This window comes from Triticum aestivum, chromosome 6D (genome assembly GCF_018294505.1).
Source record: "Triticum aestivum cultivar Chinese Spring chromosome 6D, IWGSC CS RefSeq v2.1, whole genome shotgun sequence".
NCBI lineage: Eukaryota > Viridiplantae > Streptophyta > Magnoliopsida > Poales > Poaceae > Triticum > Triticum aestivum.
Window position 1 is genome coordinate 348,896,570 of NC_057811.1, and position 15,849 is coordinate 348,912,418.

Here is a 15,849-nt window from a genome sequence, read left to right on the forward strand (position 1 = left end):
CGCATCATGCTGAGCTTGATTCGCCGGGTCAACCGTGGCGGTTAACAGGGCCGTCATCTTGTCCGTGAGATCCATCAGCACCTGAGCCGGAGAAGGCACCGGGTTTCCCGATCCAGCAGCGGGGTTCTGAACAGGCTGCGCACCAGCCATAAAAACTCCAACCTGACTTGGCGGCTCAAAGAGGTCCGGAATACTGTCGCCGTCGGAACAACCCATGAGCCTGCCATCTTGAAGTTGGTACAGCGAGTTTGATTCATCGGTGGCCGACTCGCCGTCGGAGCCGGCGGCCGTCTCATCACCGGATCCAGATCGATCGGTGAGTCCTCCATGGATACACCCCACAAAAGCATGCTTTAAGGCAGGCCGGGCCCGGGCGGGTCGTGCACGCTGAGCCGTTTCGATGAGATCGGCGCAGAGATCCGGCTCGGGGCCCGGCTCACCAATCTTGCCAATGAAGACATGAATTCCGCCAAAGGGGACCCGGTACCCGTACTCAATTGAGCCGGGCGTCGGGGCCCCAGTCCGCATCGTCGATGTAGAGCCTGCCGCGACGACTTTTGGTCATCCGGCCCACAGCGTATCCCTTGAGCCCTTCGAAGCTGCCCTTCAAGAACTCAGATCCACCGTGCGCGTTTGTTTAGTTAATATACTACCGAAAATCTAGAGTAGTATTGTATCATCTGGACCGTCGAACTATAGAAATAAATGGTCTATATTGAGCTGATGTACCGTAAAGGTCTCTTCCACTAACTAGGAGACGGAAGTTGGATCGTACACATACAGTGGTTGGTGCTTGCTAGAGGGCGGTCCATGTCAGCAGAGTGCGTGCACTCTTCCTGAACAGAAGCCCGAGAGACAGATGGTTGAGAAGAGTGGATAGGCACCTGACATGTCACTCTCCTCATAAGCTTGCTGAGCTGAACTCAACTCTGTAGAGAGGGAGAAGACGATCAAGGGTGCGCGGCAATGAAGATGGCGAGCAGTGCGCCCCTGTGTCAGCCTCATGGTCCTTGTGTTCGTCGGGGAAAGATGGCAGGCCCGGTCCAGAGCATCACCCGGGCGGAGATCGACCGTTTCTGGAGCAGAAAGAAGCTGGAGGAAGAGGAACGCCGGCTCGATGACGAGAAGGAGGCTGCAAGGATCAAACTCAAGACTCTCAAGGCAAGTATACTTTTACCTTGTCATCGGTCAAGAATAATCTGTGTAATAATTTGATGATCCCATTTCATTCACTACCTGGTTTATACTTAATTGCATACCTCTTTTAATCGCAAAAATAAAAACTGCATAACCTCTTTAAACCTCAGTATGAGACTGGAGTATTATACAAGTATACATGGAAAGAATATTGTATGACAGCGTCATTTTGATACCTTTGCCATTTGTGTTTGTATAACTAATTTGGATCGGCCAAACTGTGTTAAGAGCAGCAAGAAGAATACATGCTTTTTGAACAAAGGATAAACGGGATTATAGGCGAGAAAACAGAGACAGCCGAGATGATGGAGGAGGGAGAGATCGCCAGGAACATCGAGATACAAATTGGCACTCAAGGATTGGTAGGCTCCCATCTCCTGATGTTACGCGCTATTTTTCTTTCTTCGCTCTACTGGTGATCGTGATATGGTGCGCACACCTTAACAATGTCTGACTCTCCTGCATGGTTCGAAAAGAAATGGATGCAAAACTGAAACTTTGGAAGTGCATACTAACTTCTGAAATTTTGAAAGTGCAGGTGGAGGAAAAGCAGTTGTGCATATCTAAATGAACCAGCAGTAGCATCCATTGATGATAACAGGAGTTGGAAGGATAACACCAGATATACTCCACAGAAGATGCATTCAAGGTGCTCCCCGCCAGCACTTTACCAGATGAACTTGACTGCTTTTGGGATCTTCTAGATGCTGACACCAAGGATAATGTGAAGCATAGGGATGCATTTTCCTTATGTGTCTCAATATGAATTTGAGTCAGATAATAAGTTTGATGAAAAGGGTACTTCTTGAGTCGAGCATGGAACAGCCTTATCATTTAGGAGTAGCATGTTTGGGAATGCAGTGAATTTTAACGAAGCTCTTTTATGTTGCTTAGACTACAAGAACTTGTTGGCCCCCAAAGCATCATCACAAGCTAATTGAATGCATATTCTGCTCGTGATAGTGGACACTCAAAATATCCATTACCAGTAGAATGGAAGTTCTAACATATATGAGTCGTGATTTATTTGAATCACTCCCCTTCGATCACACCCATTATATGCAGGATAGGCGTGCAGGTATGCGTGCTTGAAGTTCAGAGCCCCAAATCATGATATACTCTGCAACAAATTACTGAACTCATGGGGTTTGTGATAGTATGTGAAATCAAGCAAATAGCCACCGACAAAAACAAAATGACAATGCACCATTTGCAATATAAAACATACTCCCTACGTAACAAAACACGTGTCGTGGTTTTAGTTCAAATTTAGTTCAAATTTGAACTAAAACCACGACACTTATTTTGGAATGGAGGGAGTAGTAATTTTGAGTTCTTGGCCATACAGGAATGTCTGAGAGAACAGTAGCACACAGAAGCTAACCAGAAACACTGCCAAAAGAAATTAGAAGAATGAATGGCACAAGAGCATCATGAACTTGTTACCAATCAGAGGAAAAAGTGCTTATGCGATAACCCCAAGGAAATATTTGACTCATCCAGGATTACCCTTCAAGCTGAACGAAGTACAATAAAACAAAAAAAAAAGGAGGCTTCATTTCAGGCCTAGTACATAAAACAAAATAAAGAAGGTAAATGTGGAATTAGCAGAAAGGCAGAACACAAAGATAGAGCAAAACATTAATATAACATGTACTATACTTTTTTTGCAGTTCTAAGGTATAACTCAACAAAGATCCAAAGTATGTGAACTAATATCTCTAGAGAAATCTCACTTATGCAGCTAGTCATTCAGCACTATGCAAGGAATCCAATTAAAATAAATAATTTCCGGATTTTGTTGTATCCTCTAACAGCAAAATGCTGCAAATTTTACATGATGCCAAACACAGTAATTTATGCATGTATGATACAATATATGCAGTAGAAGCTAGAATTTCCCAGTCTGATAATGGTACAAAGAACAACAAAACCAACTGCCATAGTTGCAGAAGATTCCCAGCATTGCATCCCTCGATAAGCAGGTTTCACAGGCAAACCAATTACAATATTTCTGAATATGGAAATACTTCGCGTTTGCAGTAGGCTTGTAAATATGATGATTCAAAAGCTAGAGCCTACTACAAATGATTCTAAGCAATGACATAACTGAAGGGCACGAGGAGGCCAGGCCACACCAGCATACAACCATACAACCTCTCTGGAATCTGATTTCAATCGAATGAACATAAATACACCACACACAGAAAACACTCATCAGACTATTAAATTACAAATACGAAAGGGTAGTTGCGATAAAGTGGAAAAGTGCAGGTTCAATCCCAGTGTTTTACAAGAAATGTAATCTGGACCTTGTGCCCTAACTCTCCACAAGTCCACTCTCTATCGCTGCCCATCTAACCTGATCTGCGTTCTCAAATAAAAGGTTGCACAGATTTTGCACGAAAAGTCCAGCACACCTACTTTTCAGCTTCTGCTGCTGTGAAAACTGAACCACATCAAACAATTGTTTCGATGAATTCAAGGGAGATAACTGCATATTGAAACAGTCCCCATGATACAGCTCAAATTATCCGTTTCCTGTCATGTCAAGCATCTCATCAAGGCCCTTCAATCTCTGTAGTCCTTCACTAATTAAAAACTTAATCTTTTGCTTATCATCACAACTGCGATTTTTTTCAATCTCCGCCCGTACTGTCTGCCTCAACTCATCTGGACAAAGAACGGCAAACATAATTAGCAAATTTCAAAGATAACAGCACACAGCAGATAAAAGAGCAAGGTTTAAAAATGACAGACCACGAGCATGTTCAGGGGCTCGGCGAGTCATACGCAGTGCCTGCCTATAAAATTTGAGGACACGCGCACGCAAAATGAAAGCCCGTAAATCCATGAATTGAGCCATCGGAGAACACCTTACTTAATAGAAAGCAGTGATCATTCCATTTGGATCCTCCTGTCACACTGAATATTCAACAAGAATGGATATATGAGCAGCAAGTTATAGTACTTATAAAGGTATTTGGGCGCTTGCCTGATGTACAATTAGTCATTTGTGTCAGATAAATCCTAAGAAAAGTTTAAAATATTCACCAATAAAATTGAACAAGTATACTGTATACACGGATATGCTACTGCTTCTACATCGGAAATATAATAAATTGCATCACCAGACACCCCTTCTAGAATGGCAATTATGCATTGACAATACATTTTGATGTTCTCAAGAATAACACCCAGAGTGCCTATGCTCTTCAGGAATGAAAATCAGCTGATAATGATCAGCCACTCAAACTTGTGCACCATGTCCAACTCGACACGCAGCAAAGAGTAAAAATGCACAGGCTACACTCGGGGGAATATCATTATGTTATTGACAGATTACCATAGTGCTCGATACTCAATAGCCTATCTGGACAACACATTTCCATCGTACTGTCACGGTCTTATTTTTGCTTGTTCAACAACCATGATCACAGATTTACCTATACGGCCCAGAAATGAGTATGAGTCGGCTACTCGGAAAGCAACTCGTCTGGGGCATTTCAACCAACACCTAGTGCTCACACATACAGATGGGTTATATCAATGAACAACTGATAACTGCTCGTGTCACTCCAAAAGGAACTCCCACCAGCCTCTAGACAATCCAAAGTCCATACAGGTCACTCAAACGTCTGGCCATCGCAATGCCCAGGCAGACGCAGAATTTCCAGAGAACAATAAGTTTACAAATGGAAATCAAGGTCCATGAGCAATTAAAGTACGAATTAGTTATACTATTGGGAATCAACACGAACGGTTAAAAAGGACAAGTCAGGGGGGGGGGGGGGGGGGTATTAAGGAGGGCTGCCTCGCTGCCGGCAGCCGCCGCCGCCGGAGTCGCCGTCGATTGCCGGGCTGGAGAGGGGGGCGGCTCTGTCGGTAGCAGCATACAGAGAGGGGACAGGAGAAAATGGAGAGAGGATGGAGGGAAGCACCTCGATGGAGGACACCGCCTGGTCGCTTGAGAGGGCACCGCTGCTCCCTGGGGCGAAGAACCAGAGAGGAGGTCGGATCGAGCGACGGCGGATCCGCGGTGGCCGGCGTCGGGAAGTCGACCGCACCTACACGTCCAGCCGCGCTGCTCCAAATCCAAGCCGGGCCATGTTTTTTTTTAAGGGTACCAAGCCGGCCATGTTTTTTTAGGCAACCTCACGAAGCTTTTATTAATTCGTCATAATGTTTACAAGGACGGATGGTAAATTTCTGGGATGTCCTAACCAAACATGGCGGCCACCACCGAGAGATGAAGCATGCTTCGCTAAGTTGTGAGCTTCAAAATTTGAGCTCCTAAACTCATGACTGAAATTAAAAAAATCAAAAGCTAAAGAATGTTCAACTATTTCATGAATAACTGCTCCATAGCTTGCCAAATTCCCCTTATGTATGTCCTGCACCACCGTTTTGCAGTCCGAAGCAACTTGGATGCGCCTCAAATAGAGATCATCTGCCAATGCGAGCGCTTCTCTGTTGGCTAGGGATTCCAAAGTCGGGGGATCCACAATATATCTAAAAGAAAGAGTCGACGCTCCCATAAATATATCTCTGTCATCTTTGCAAATGACCCCGACTGCCCCATCATAATTGGTTACCGCCGCATCGACGTTGAACTTCGCGTCACCTGATGGCGGGGCGAGCCATCTCGTTGGTCTAGCGCTGGTCGGAGGGGCCATCGGTGGTTGCCTGTTATTGATCACTTGTAGCTCGCCCAAATATTTAGATATGAAGCTATTAACAGAGTAAGCCGGGCCATGTTTTACTACTGTTCTCTGCACATGATGAGTAGAGAGATGGGCCGAACCGAACTGCAGTATAGGCCCATAAGACCAGGTTTAGATCATCTGAATTGAAACATTTCTCCAAGTCCCCCAAGAAAAACATTCTCAAAAAAAATCTGAATTGAAAGGTTACCTGAAAACACCTTGTATTTTGAGACGAATGTAGTAGCAACGAAGCTGGAAAGAGATGGTTAGGCAGTCGATGACATAGATTAAAAAGAGACATCCAATTCGCAGTAATACCAAATGCAACTCAAGTTTGTCTAAAAAAAATGCAACTCAAGTTGTCTAAAAAAAAAATGCAACTCAAGTATAGCAGCATGAATACTTTGCGTTTTGAAGAGGAACTGCTTGAACATCGTAAAACACAGTGCATTTCTGTCGTTTCCGCTCTGGATCCGCCACTTGCGGCAAGGAGTGCTCCGTACTTCTGCACCCAACAGCGGCCTATATACATTACACGCATCTTGTTGCTAGATTAGATCAGGAATAACGTATCCGTATAATAACGTTGTTGACCTACATGGAGTAAACTGCCAGCCTAGGAACGTAGGTTCGTTGAAGTACCCTTGAAGGAGCAGTCCGTCAGGTCACTCGTAAGTAACCCGTGACGAGACCTCGGGGAGATATGTCAACGCGAGTAAACCTTACGTGCCCCCTTGGTCTGCAACTCCCAAATGTTCCACCCCACCATCGATCTCGCTTCCGCTCTCGAGAAAGCAGAGATCTTTCCACCCCCTAGACGTACGCGTGTGCCGCAGAAACCGATGCGTTCAACTGGGCCTGCGGCAACGAGGACAAAATTTCTGTTCTGACCTTTACAGCAAACTTAAGCACGAATTGACCCTGCTTCTGAAATATTTTTGAATCTGACCTTTTTTGGTCACGCCAACATTCATGGCGTCTGGATTGCATGGGAGACGTCACGGTGCCCGGCGTTTGGCCCTGACCCATACTCGTCCGGTTGGCGCTGACATGGGCAAAGACGAAACGCCATTGATCTTGGCGTCTGGTCGAAACGCCGTAGCCGTAGGCGTTTGGTCCTTTGTATTTCTCAACCCGCACATATGCATACAACAATTAATCGGTTTCTTCATTCTTTGTCCTCGTCCGATGCACCACACCAGTACAACGTCGATTGGAACTTTAAAACTCAAAAGAACATGCCTATAAATTCTTGCACTCCATCTCCTCACTCTATAATTCTATGCTCGGTCCTTTCCACTTCTCTCCTTTGTCATTCTACTCCTATGTGCGCGTCGTGATGCAGCGGGCTGAAGTGGCAGTGGTGCCGCATTCATGACGCCGCAGAGCATGCAACAGCCGACACTGATGCAGAAATGTGATCGAAGGGAGGGAGGATAGCGTTGACCGACGCTACCTCTCGGCAGCCGCCGCTTCAATGCGGACACAAGTTCCCGAGGAATCAACTCTGGCTGATGTGACGCATTGAAGCGGACCGCCCCTTCGCTTGGCCCTCGCCGCGGCTATTGAACCAGATCGAACGCCGCGTGAAGGAGGAGCCGGCCACGCCCCCGCACCACCGTGGCGTCTAGATCAGACACCACGTAAAGGACGAGCCTGTGTCCCCGCCACGCAGCCGGTACGGTCGCATTGACGCGACGTTCTCGCCGCCGCGCCGCCACTGCCTCACCGTCAAGGAGGAGGTGCCGCCCGCGATCAAGAAGGCGCGGGGCCGCCTCCTCCACTACCGCAGCGGTGCCTCGGTCTCAAGGGACGTCATGTCTAAGGCGAAGCGCGCGGCTCGACAACAGGAGAGGTATGACCAGCACAATGCCAGTCGCCGCTCCGTGTTCGCCAAGGGCGACGTGGCCGCCGAACTGGGACCGCAACGACCCAAACCCCGCCACCGCGTGGGCGCTCGACCGCTCTGTGACCACCGCGGAGACGGCCGCTAGGCCTTGACGGCGAGTTCGCCAAGATCAACGAGGAGTGATCGCTTAGCGACTGCTCTGCCAACGCCGGTCGCGGCAAGGCCGCCGCTAGGGCTCCGAAGGCCACGTCGGTAGTGGTCGCAGCGGCACCCCGCACGACGCAGCAGGAGGCGGAGCGGCTCCCCCGCGAGCAGCAGGTAGTCGCGGCCCTCCGGTGTCGTACCTCCGCTGGAGGGACCACGACGATGGCGCCGACGGAGACGGCGGTGCGGCAGGGCGTGGCGGCCACGAATACGAGGTGGTCGCCCGGCATAGGGTTTATGTTTTTTCTATTTTTTTAGTTAAACGGTCGAAATATCGACCTTTTTATGTAAATGATATCTGAACTTGAATGAAATCCGTCCGATTTGATCGAATTTCTTGAGGTTGGTTTGAATTGTTGGCTGGATGTACGCGGCTAGGTTGGATGTCGTCCTCTCGTATCCGTGTCCGCGGACTGATGCTCGCGCTTTTTCGTGGACAAATGCGGAAAAAAAATGCTGATTACTGTTAAACATGTCCTTAGGTGTTATAGGAGAAAAGGGAAAGAAAGCACCCGCGTTGCACATACAGAGCCAGACATGCATGCATTGCATGCACACCAGGAACAGATGAACAACCAAGCGAGGAAGCATTCGTGTACATGCATGCGTATAGATGGTGACCAAACGCCAAGATCAATGGCGTTTCGTCTTTGCCATGTTAGCACCAACCGGACGAGTGTGGGTCAGGGCCAAACGCCAGGCACCGTGACGTCTCCCATGCAACCCAGACGCCATGGACGTTGGCGTGACCAAAAAGGGTCAGATTCAAAAATATTTCAGAAACAGGGTCAATTCATGCTTAAGTTTGCCATATAGGTCAGAACAGAAATTTTGTCACGGCAACGACGTCGAGACTCGAAGCAGGGGAGATCTGCCTGCCTGCTGGTCGATGCCGCGTCCGGTTGTCGCCTTGTCAGCCCAAGTCCACGCATCGCCTGCGCCTGCGTGAAGCCGAAGCAATGGTTGAGTAGTTAGCAGGGGTAGGAGGAGGAAGGAAGGAGGAGGGGGAGCGATCAGCGACGCCATGAATTATTACGTCGGAGCTGATATGTCAATGCCCCGTACAGGAAAGAAAAGCGGGGCATAATTGCCGAATTATTGCTATTCGCCTGCCGGTGGTTCATCTTCGTGTTCGTGTAGCCCGCCTGCGTCTCTGAACCCTGGTTTCCTGATGCGGCCGAACGGTACTAATAAAATCAAATCAGGTTGGTTTAATCAGCGGCTTGGACATGGGAATGGACTTGACGGCTGTTGATATTTCGTTTCATCTGGGGGGAAATTTGACAGTACGGTGTTTGTCGTGGGGTCAGTGAGCTGAGGATGGGACACGCCCCCGTGTGCCGGCGAGACTCACGGGCCTGCGGCTCTGCTCTGCTCACATGTGTTCGTTTGGATTCTAGACTGGCCATGGGGGCGTTTGGCGTACTAGGCACTGGCGGGCAGCAGGTATGTTAATGTTTGTTGCTTTGCAGAGATAAGATGCTGAGTGTCAGGTTAATTTCATACAAGAAAGATTAAAGCCTTAACACCCGTTCCAATGGTCTCAGTCACGATCGGTAGCATGCTGCGAAGCGAAAATACTACACCTCAATTTTGGTTTTGGAGCAAGAAAGTATGGATTTACACTAAGCTGCTTGACAAAATATGCTCCATTTTGCTCTGGGCGCGAAATTCAGAAAAAGAAACAGGTCGTGATCGCCCTATTTTGTGCGCGAAAAATACATAAACAAGGAGGAGAAAATGACCCTCCGCAGCGGCAACAGCAGCCACAGCATGGCAAAAGCCGCCTGCAACTAGTGGATAGCAGAAACAACAAGGGAAGATGGTTTCTTTAATGTGACACACACATCTGGCCATGTGCGATGGAATCTCGGCACCGCTTCTGCTTTGCTCAACTCCTAACGACTCGTTAATACTTTTTGATTATGTTCCAGAAAGGCGAAAGAACACAACAGCTAAAAAGGCTAAAAAGGCAGCCAAAGTAGCACAGTCCAGCCACGAACTCACAGTTTACAACAGTTTAACTTGACAGCGGCAGCACTTGTTTTTACTCCTGAACTTTTCCACACATAGCAGATAGTGAAAGTATTTCAGATGAATGCAGCTCTTGCATTGTAGTCAGATCACCTCTCATTTTTCATCTGTTTCACACAATCCCCAAAATTTAACCGGAAAAAATCGCACAAGCTGATGGAGGAGGAGGATTAACCAGCAGAAGTTTAACCCTCATAGTCAAGGAACAGGAACAAATCAAGAGCACTGTACACATACATCTACGAGTAGCATTTAGCAGGAGGTGATCAAAACCCAACCTTATAATTAGTAAAGTGATTAACCATCACCGACGGCGCCATCTACTAGACCACTAGCGGTAACTCAGTAGACCTCCTCGGGGATGCTCTGGAGGCCGGGCTCCCACTCCCCGCTCGCCTGCATCCGCCTCGTCTCCTCGGCCGCCCTGCGCATGCTGCGCCGCCGGAGCGACTGCAGCCTCTGCTCGGCGTCGGTGCCGCCGCCCGCCGCGCGCTGGCGGCTGCGGCGTTCCGCAGACGCCGCAGCGGCCGCCACCTCGCCGCCGGTGCCGAGGGCGGCCACCATCTTCTTGAGCTCACGCTTGCTGACCACGATCTTGACGCGCACCGCGCCGCCCACCTCCTCCCGGGACAGGACGCGCCCCCCGTGGTGCAGCTGCTCGAGCGCCTCCGCGGCCGCCTTGGACTGGTGCCGTTCGGCCACCGCGTCCCTGGGGAAGAAGCACCTTGTCGCCATCGATCTCGCCGCGATGCGATCGGTGGCCGCCGCCGACGCCGCCCGCAAGCAAACGAGCGGGCACTGGTGCGGTGTCTGTCCGCCGGCCGGGCAAGCAGTAGTAGCGCTCAGTCCGTCCTCCTCCGACGTTCCTTGCAAGCTACAGCACAAAGGCTAAAGCAATGGCAAAGTGAATGTGCGGGCTGTCGAGTAATGTGACATGCTAACATGCTTATATACTGGTTGGGGCGCATTAGGGGCCTTGCCTTTTGGTGAGCCGCGCAGCCCCAACTGTCTCCAAACACACCACCTCAGGTCCCTGACCGGTGGGCCAGCGCCCATGGGGGCCCTGGCTCCCTCGCCACCTGTGATGAGTGTGTGTCTGTCCCAAGCCTTTCTTCTCTGAAAATCAATTAATTAAACAGGTACTTACTAACATGGATCAATGCTGCTGTTAATAGATTTACAGAATGGTAAACAGATGCTCTAGCTTTTTTAAGACTCTAAACAATCATGGGACCGAGACTTATTGCCATGGCAGTTGAATAGAGAAATGGGTGCCTCACATGGCCGTCCCTCTCGCAGTCATTGGGACGATCCATGGGGGGAGGCCCTTGCAAGTAACGTGTTATCACAAGGCGATGGAGACCCCAACTCGGCGACCCGTGGAGCCTACGGTCGTGTACGTTCTGGTTACGATGGCGCAGTTTGACATGGACACCCTTGGCCACAACACTGACCTCCCATGTTCCCTCTTGCTATCGCCTATCCGGATAAGTTCGATGGTGATCCTGTGGTAGTACGTGCATGTAGGAGTACCTGTGTAGTGTAGGGATGTATGATCGCATATCACGGAGTTTGGAGGTGCGAGTTAGCAGTGCATCTGTGCATGGTTTTGAAGTGCAGGAGGCTCGACTCTGCAATGCTCGATCGCAGTCTTTGCGGCATTGCCATTGGTGTCCCTTTCAGGTGGTTCGGAACTGAATCCTCTCGCATGGTGACCTGGCTGTGCTGACGGAAACAGTCGAGCGGACGGTCGTAAAAGACGCTGATACATATGATTTTCTGGAACTCGATCTGAATATAACATCATCTAGGCATTTCAAGCTAACTACCACTCATAACCGTCAGTTAGTTAGCAACGGGCATCGGATCGGCCGGCCTCTCCTGAAAAAACAGGCCTACGCCTCATGTACGTGGCCGCAATTGAACCTGGCAGCTATCAGCTCCTGTTCGTTAATCAATGTGATTGTTTGGTTTGACATTGGTTGTTAGCTTGGATTAATCCTATTCCTACGTGCCATGATTAGGCGCAATCATCACCTACGTACATCTATACCACATCGACGCGGATCGATGGACGGTGAGCCAACCTCCATGATTGACCGCAAACCGCAACAGTAACGCGGAACCCGCCCGCGACGATCATGATGAAGGCAGGTCCGATCGAAAACCAGCGGAATCGGACGCACGCATGGCGCGATCCGTCTACAGCTTGGCTAGACTAGATCCGTTGTCCGTAGCACGCCAAGTGTATGTGGTGTACAAACGACGAGATTGCATCACCACACTAGGATACACCCTACGGGGCGGGGTCGTTGAGTGAGTAGCTAGCCGGTGACACGCATCCATGATTGATGCAAAATGTTAATTTACAGATCAAGCCTCCCGTTGTGTGAAACGAATTGTGCTACGTACTACTAATACTAATTGGTTTCCTTTGCTCATGATTAACTTAACTAACTTGTCAATGCGCAGTCTTTGGGTTTCTTCAGGAGGGCATGCTATGTCATCTTGCTTGAAAATTAGCTAGCTAGCTTTGGCCTTTGGGGCTGTGTACAGTGCATTGCAGTTGCAGGCCATGTTTTGTGGAGGAAGTAACATGGGGCGGATGCATTGGCGGGCGGGCAGCTAGGTCCGTCTTAGCAGCCGTTTCTTTGTGTGCAAACCAAACCACTGCATAAACAAACACACAGACAGATAAACAATCCCGTGGAGCTGACGAGGATAATAGCTTTCTTCACATGCACAAAAGCTACTAGATCGCTGTATTTCGCGTGCTGTGGGGCCGCGGCGTCGATCGCCCTGGCCCCACACGCCAGCCGCATCTCTTCTCAGGTGTGGGCAGCCTAAATACCTATCATGCCCCGATTGGTTGGATCTTATCGACTTAACTCAGCTCTGCTGCCTGCTGGGTTTGCTAGAGGGAAGGTTCCTCCTACGTGATACACTACGAGCACTGTGGGCAAAGCGTGGTTCAGTCAGGCAGCTAGCTAGCTCTGCGGCTGTTCTTGTTTGCTTGCGTCTGAAGCCCGGAATACATGCAGCCAAGTACGTGAGGTGTCCACGCTACGGACAAAATGCATGTGATGGCGCAGCTTTTCAGGTCAAAATTATGTGTCCAAGCGTTCTTATGTTGTGGGCTAGTAAGTATCTCGGTCTCGGCGGAGTTTGCGTTGAGAACACTGTTTAGTAGTATTCCGTGATGGATCTAACGCAAAATGCGATTCGGACACTTGCTTGTGAAGCTTGAATATGAATCACCTAGGCTTGCCATACCAGCCTAGCAAAGGTGCTGTGTTCCTTTGCAATGAAGGATGCAATATTTTACCAGGTACTGTACTACTACTATAGTTGGGTTGACCAATTAGCACCCATAATTCAGCATGTAATCTTGCAGTAAACAATGCGATAGATCAGGAGTATATTAGTAGAACGGTTTTTGAGATCAGAACATTTTTAAAAGTAATGTGATCAACATTGGCATACACGACAGACACGTACGCATAGCTAAGTACGAAGCTCGTCGGTACCTATACCGCGAATTCTTGTTTATTAGAGGTAACATGTACTTCATGTAAAAAAAGATGTAACATGTACTTGATCGGTTGGGCGAAGCGCACATAATTAAATATCAGGAAAAGCTCAAGAGGAAAAAAAGAGAGGTTTTGGTAGTGACGTGCCCATGATGCTAGCATGACGTCCCGATGCGGCTGAATTTTTAAAAACGAAAAATAGTCTCGATCAACGAATTATTTGGACGAGAAGGACGCGTGACATCCAGTACACAAGTTGGGCTACCAAAACAATGTCCGGCCGGGGCCACCGGATCAGCGACCCCCGTCCACCGCTCGCGCACGGGCCGATGGACCGTTCCTTCCACGCGTGCGGGCCAACGGATCGCGCCTCGACGGTCCGGATCAGGCCGACGCCGCTGCACGAGCCTCTCCTTGGGAACGGATCAGGCCCACACGACGGGCCGACGCCCGAGATGCGCCCACGCGCTGCGCCGGTCCGCCCGTACGCGAGAGACGTGGTGGCTGCCCACGGCCGTTGCGTGTCGCGCTCTGCCTGTGACTGTGCGTGTGTCCCCCGGAGGCACGCTCGGTCGTTTTCAGGTAGGTCACATGCCGAGCTTAGCTGTACGTCCGTCCGTCCGCCCGAGCCTGTGGTGTGCACTGGCCACGCGCCATGCTGCCAGCTATCGGCGCCGGCGGCTGCCGCGCGTTTTCCTCCGTACGTGCGGGCTCGTCATCGTCGACGCCGCTGCGCTGTGGGCTCGTCGTCGGCTTGCGCCGCTGCTTGCACCGGGAAGTGATGCCACAACTGCCACTGGTCGCCGGTCGGCACGTGGTGTTTGCTTCGCGGGCGGGCGGCCGTCCGCGGAGCCGGGCTGGGTTTCTGGTTGTTTTGTGCGTCGGGACGGTGCTTCGGTACACTGGCGCAGTGTTCTGAACTTCTGATGCGCAAGTGATGAAACGAACGCCGTGGCGGTGGTTTGATGGCGATAGCTGGCTGCCGTGGACTAGCTTAGCGGTGGTCGCAAAGGTGACTGGATTGCTCGTTAAATTTCTGTACGGTTGATTGGGTCTTAATTCCGGGTTTGAAAGTGTTGGCCAACGTACGTGTCTGAGAAAGTAGCTGGTCCTCCCGGAGCACCTAAGCCGGGGTCCTACGGTGAGAGCTCGGCCGCGGGATCTCAGATCCCACGGCTTACGGGAGATGTCGAACATTTTTGCAGAGAAAACTCTTCGAGAGTTCAAAAATGAACGCACATACACCTACGCAGCTTCGAGAGTTTGATAGAAGAATTTTATTTTTCATGGTAATACGTGTCTCATTTATATCATAAAGATTAAAATACAAGTCACGTAAGGACTAACATGACAAAATAGAAAAGATAGCAGAACATCTCTGAGCATGGCACTAACGTTCGTCATCTGGCCTCGGCACCATCACAGTAGTCACCGAAGAAAAGAATGACAAATCACCCCCTCAACCGAGCTCGAGGCGGCTTCATCGTTCATATTCAGCTCTGCGGACCTTCAAGGCGACTCACCAAAAGTGAAGCCATTACCGTTGAACGAATCAGACCGGGCAACACCCCGAACAAGCCACGAACTCCAGATCTATCAACCCACCACGACTAAGATGGCAAAGGAGGAAACCACACCTACCATCCATCAACCACGAACCCAACACACATTCCTTCTTCGAGATGTCGTCGATGCAGACCACAATCTGCATCCGCTCCTGGACTACCTGCCAAGCCCCGCGCCGACATTGGAGCAGACGTAGTCGCAACGGCGGAGCCCGAGGACACATGTCCACCACAAGGATGTCGCCGCTGCCACACCATCCGTGCTTGAACAGACTGGTTTTCAAAACCATTCCCAACCATAGGGCCGACCGCCTTGTCGAGGAAGGATTTGAAGAATCTTTATTCAGCGCCACTGATACTCTCCAACGTATCTATAATTTTTTGTGTTCCATGTTGTTTCATTATCAATCTTGGATGTTTTACATTCATTTTATAGCAATTTTATATCATTTTTTGGGACTAACCTATTGACATAGTGCCCATTGCCACTTGTTATTTTTTGCTTGTTTTGTACTTCACAGAATATCCATATCAAACAGAGTCCAAAGGCAGTGAAACTTTTTGGAGATTTTTTCTGACCAGAAGATACCTTGGGAGCCAAGGAAGTGCAGGAGGGGAGGCCTGTGGGGCCCATAAGGCACCAGGGCGCGCCAGAGGCCCCTGGCGCGCCCTGGTGGGTAGTGGGGCCCATGGGTGTCCTCTCCACCGCCTCTCAGCTCTATAAATACCAAAATATTTCAGAAACCCCAGGGGAGTCGACGAAA

At 49.6% G+C, this 15,849-nt stretch overlaps 3 protein-coding genes across 3 annotated transcripts; 1 reads left to right on the plus strand and 2 right to left on the minus strand.

The window, feature by feature from the left end:
- Positions 1-802: 802 nt before the first annotated feature.
- On the plus strand, positions 803-2,068 carry LOC123141624 (uncharacterized). Its single transcript, XM_044560718.1, has 3 exons — positions 803-1,161; positions 1,431-1,559; positions 1,736-2,068. The coding sequence occupies exons 1-3, from the start codon at positions 967-969 to the stop codon at positions 1,766-1,768; spliced, it is 357 nt and encodes a 118-aa protein (XP_044416653.1). The 5' UTR covers positions 803-966; the 3' UTR covers positions 1,769-2,068.
- A 1,274-nt stretch (positions 2,069-3,342) lies between these two features.
- Positions 3,343-5,327, minus strand: LOC123141626 (uncharacterized). Its single transcript, XM_044560719.1, has 3 exons — positions 5,139-5,327; positions 3,958-4,122; positions 3,343-3,870 (listed from the first exon to the last, which is right to left on the minus strand). The coding sequence occupies exons 2-3, from the start codon at positions 4,061-4,063 to the stop codon at positions 3,728-3,730; spliced, it is 249 nt and encodes an 82-aa protein (XP_044416654.1). The 5' UTR covers positions 4,064-4,122; positions 5,139-5,327; the 3' UTR covers positions 3,343-3,727.
- Positions 5,328-9,965: 4,638 nt separating this feature from the next.
- Positions 9,966-10,928, minus strand: LOC123141627 (uncharacterized). The gene has a single exon (XM_044560720.1). The coding sequence runs from the start codon at positions 10,723-10,725 to the stop codon at positions 10,333-10,335; it is 393 nt and encodes a 130-aa protein (XP_044416655.1). The 5' UTR covers positions 10,726-10,928; the 3' UTR covers positions 9,966-10,332.
- Between the last annotated feature and the right edge of the window lie 4,921 nt (positions 10,929-15,849).

What these genes read in the sequence shown, in the direction of transcription:
- LOC123141626 (XM_044560719.1), bottom strand. Translation starts at nt 4,063, where the DNA reads ATGGCTCAATTCATGGATTTACGGGCTTTCATTTTGCGTGCGCGTGTC. An exon ending in AGCCCCTGAACATGCTCGTG is followed by an intron (nt 3,871 to 3,957) that starts GTCTGTCATTTT and finishes TTCTTTGTCCAG; the next exon opens with ATGAGTTGAGGCAGACAGTA.
- LOC123141627 (XM_044560720.1), bottom strand. Translation starts at nt 10,725, where the DNA reads ATGGCGACAAGGTGCTTCTTCCCCAGGGACGCGGTGGCCGAACGGCAC.
- LOC123141624 (XM_044560718.1), top strand. Translation starts at nt 967, where the DNA reads ATGAAGATGGCGAGCAGTGCGCCCCTGTGTCAGCCTCATGGTCCTTGT. An exon ending in TCAAACTCAAGACTCTCAAG is followed by an intron (nt 1,162 to 1,430) that starts GCAAGTATACTT and finishes TGTTAAGAGCAG; the next exon opens with CAAGAAGAATACATGCTTTT. An exon ending in AAATTGGCACTCAAGGATTG is followed by an intron (nt 1,560 to 1,735) that starts GTAGGCTCCCAT and finishes TTGAAAGTGCAG; the next exon opens with GTGGAGGAAAAGCAGTTGTG.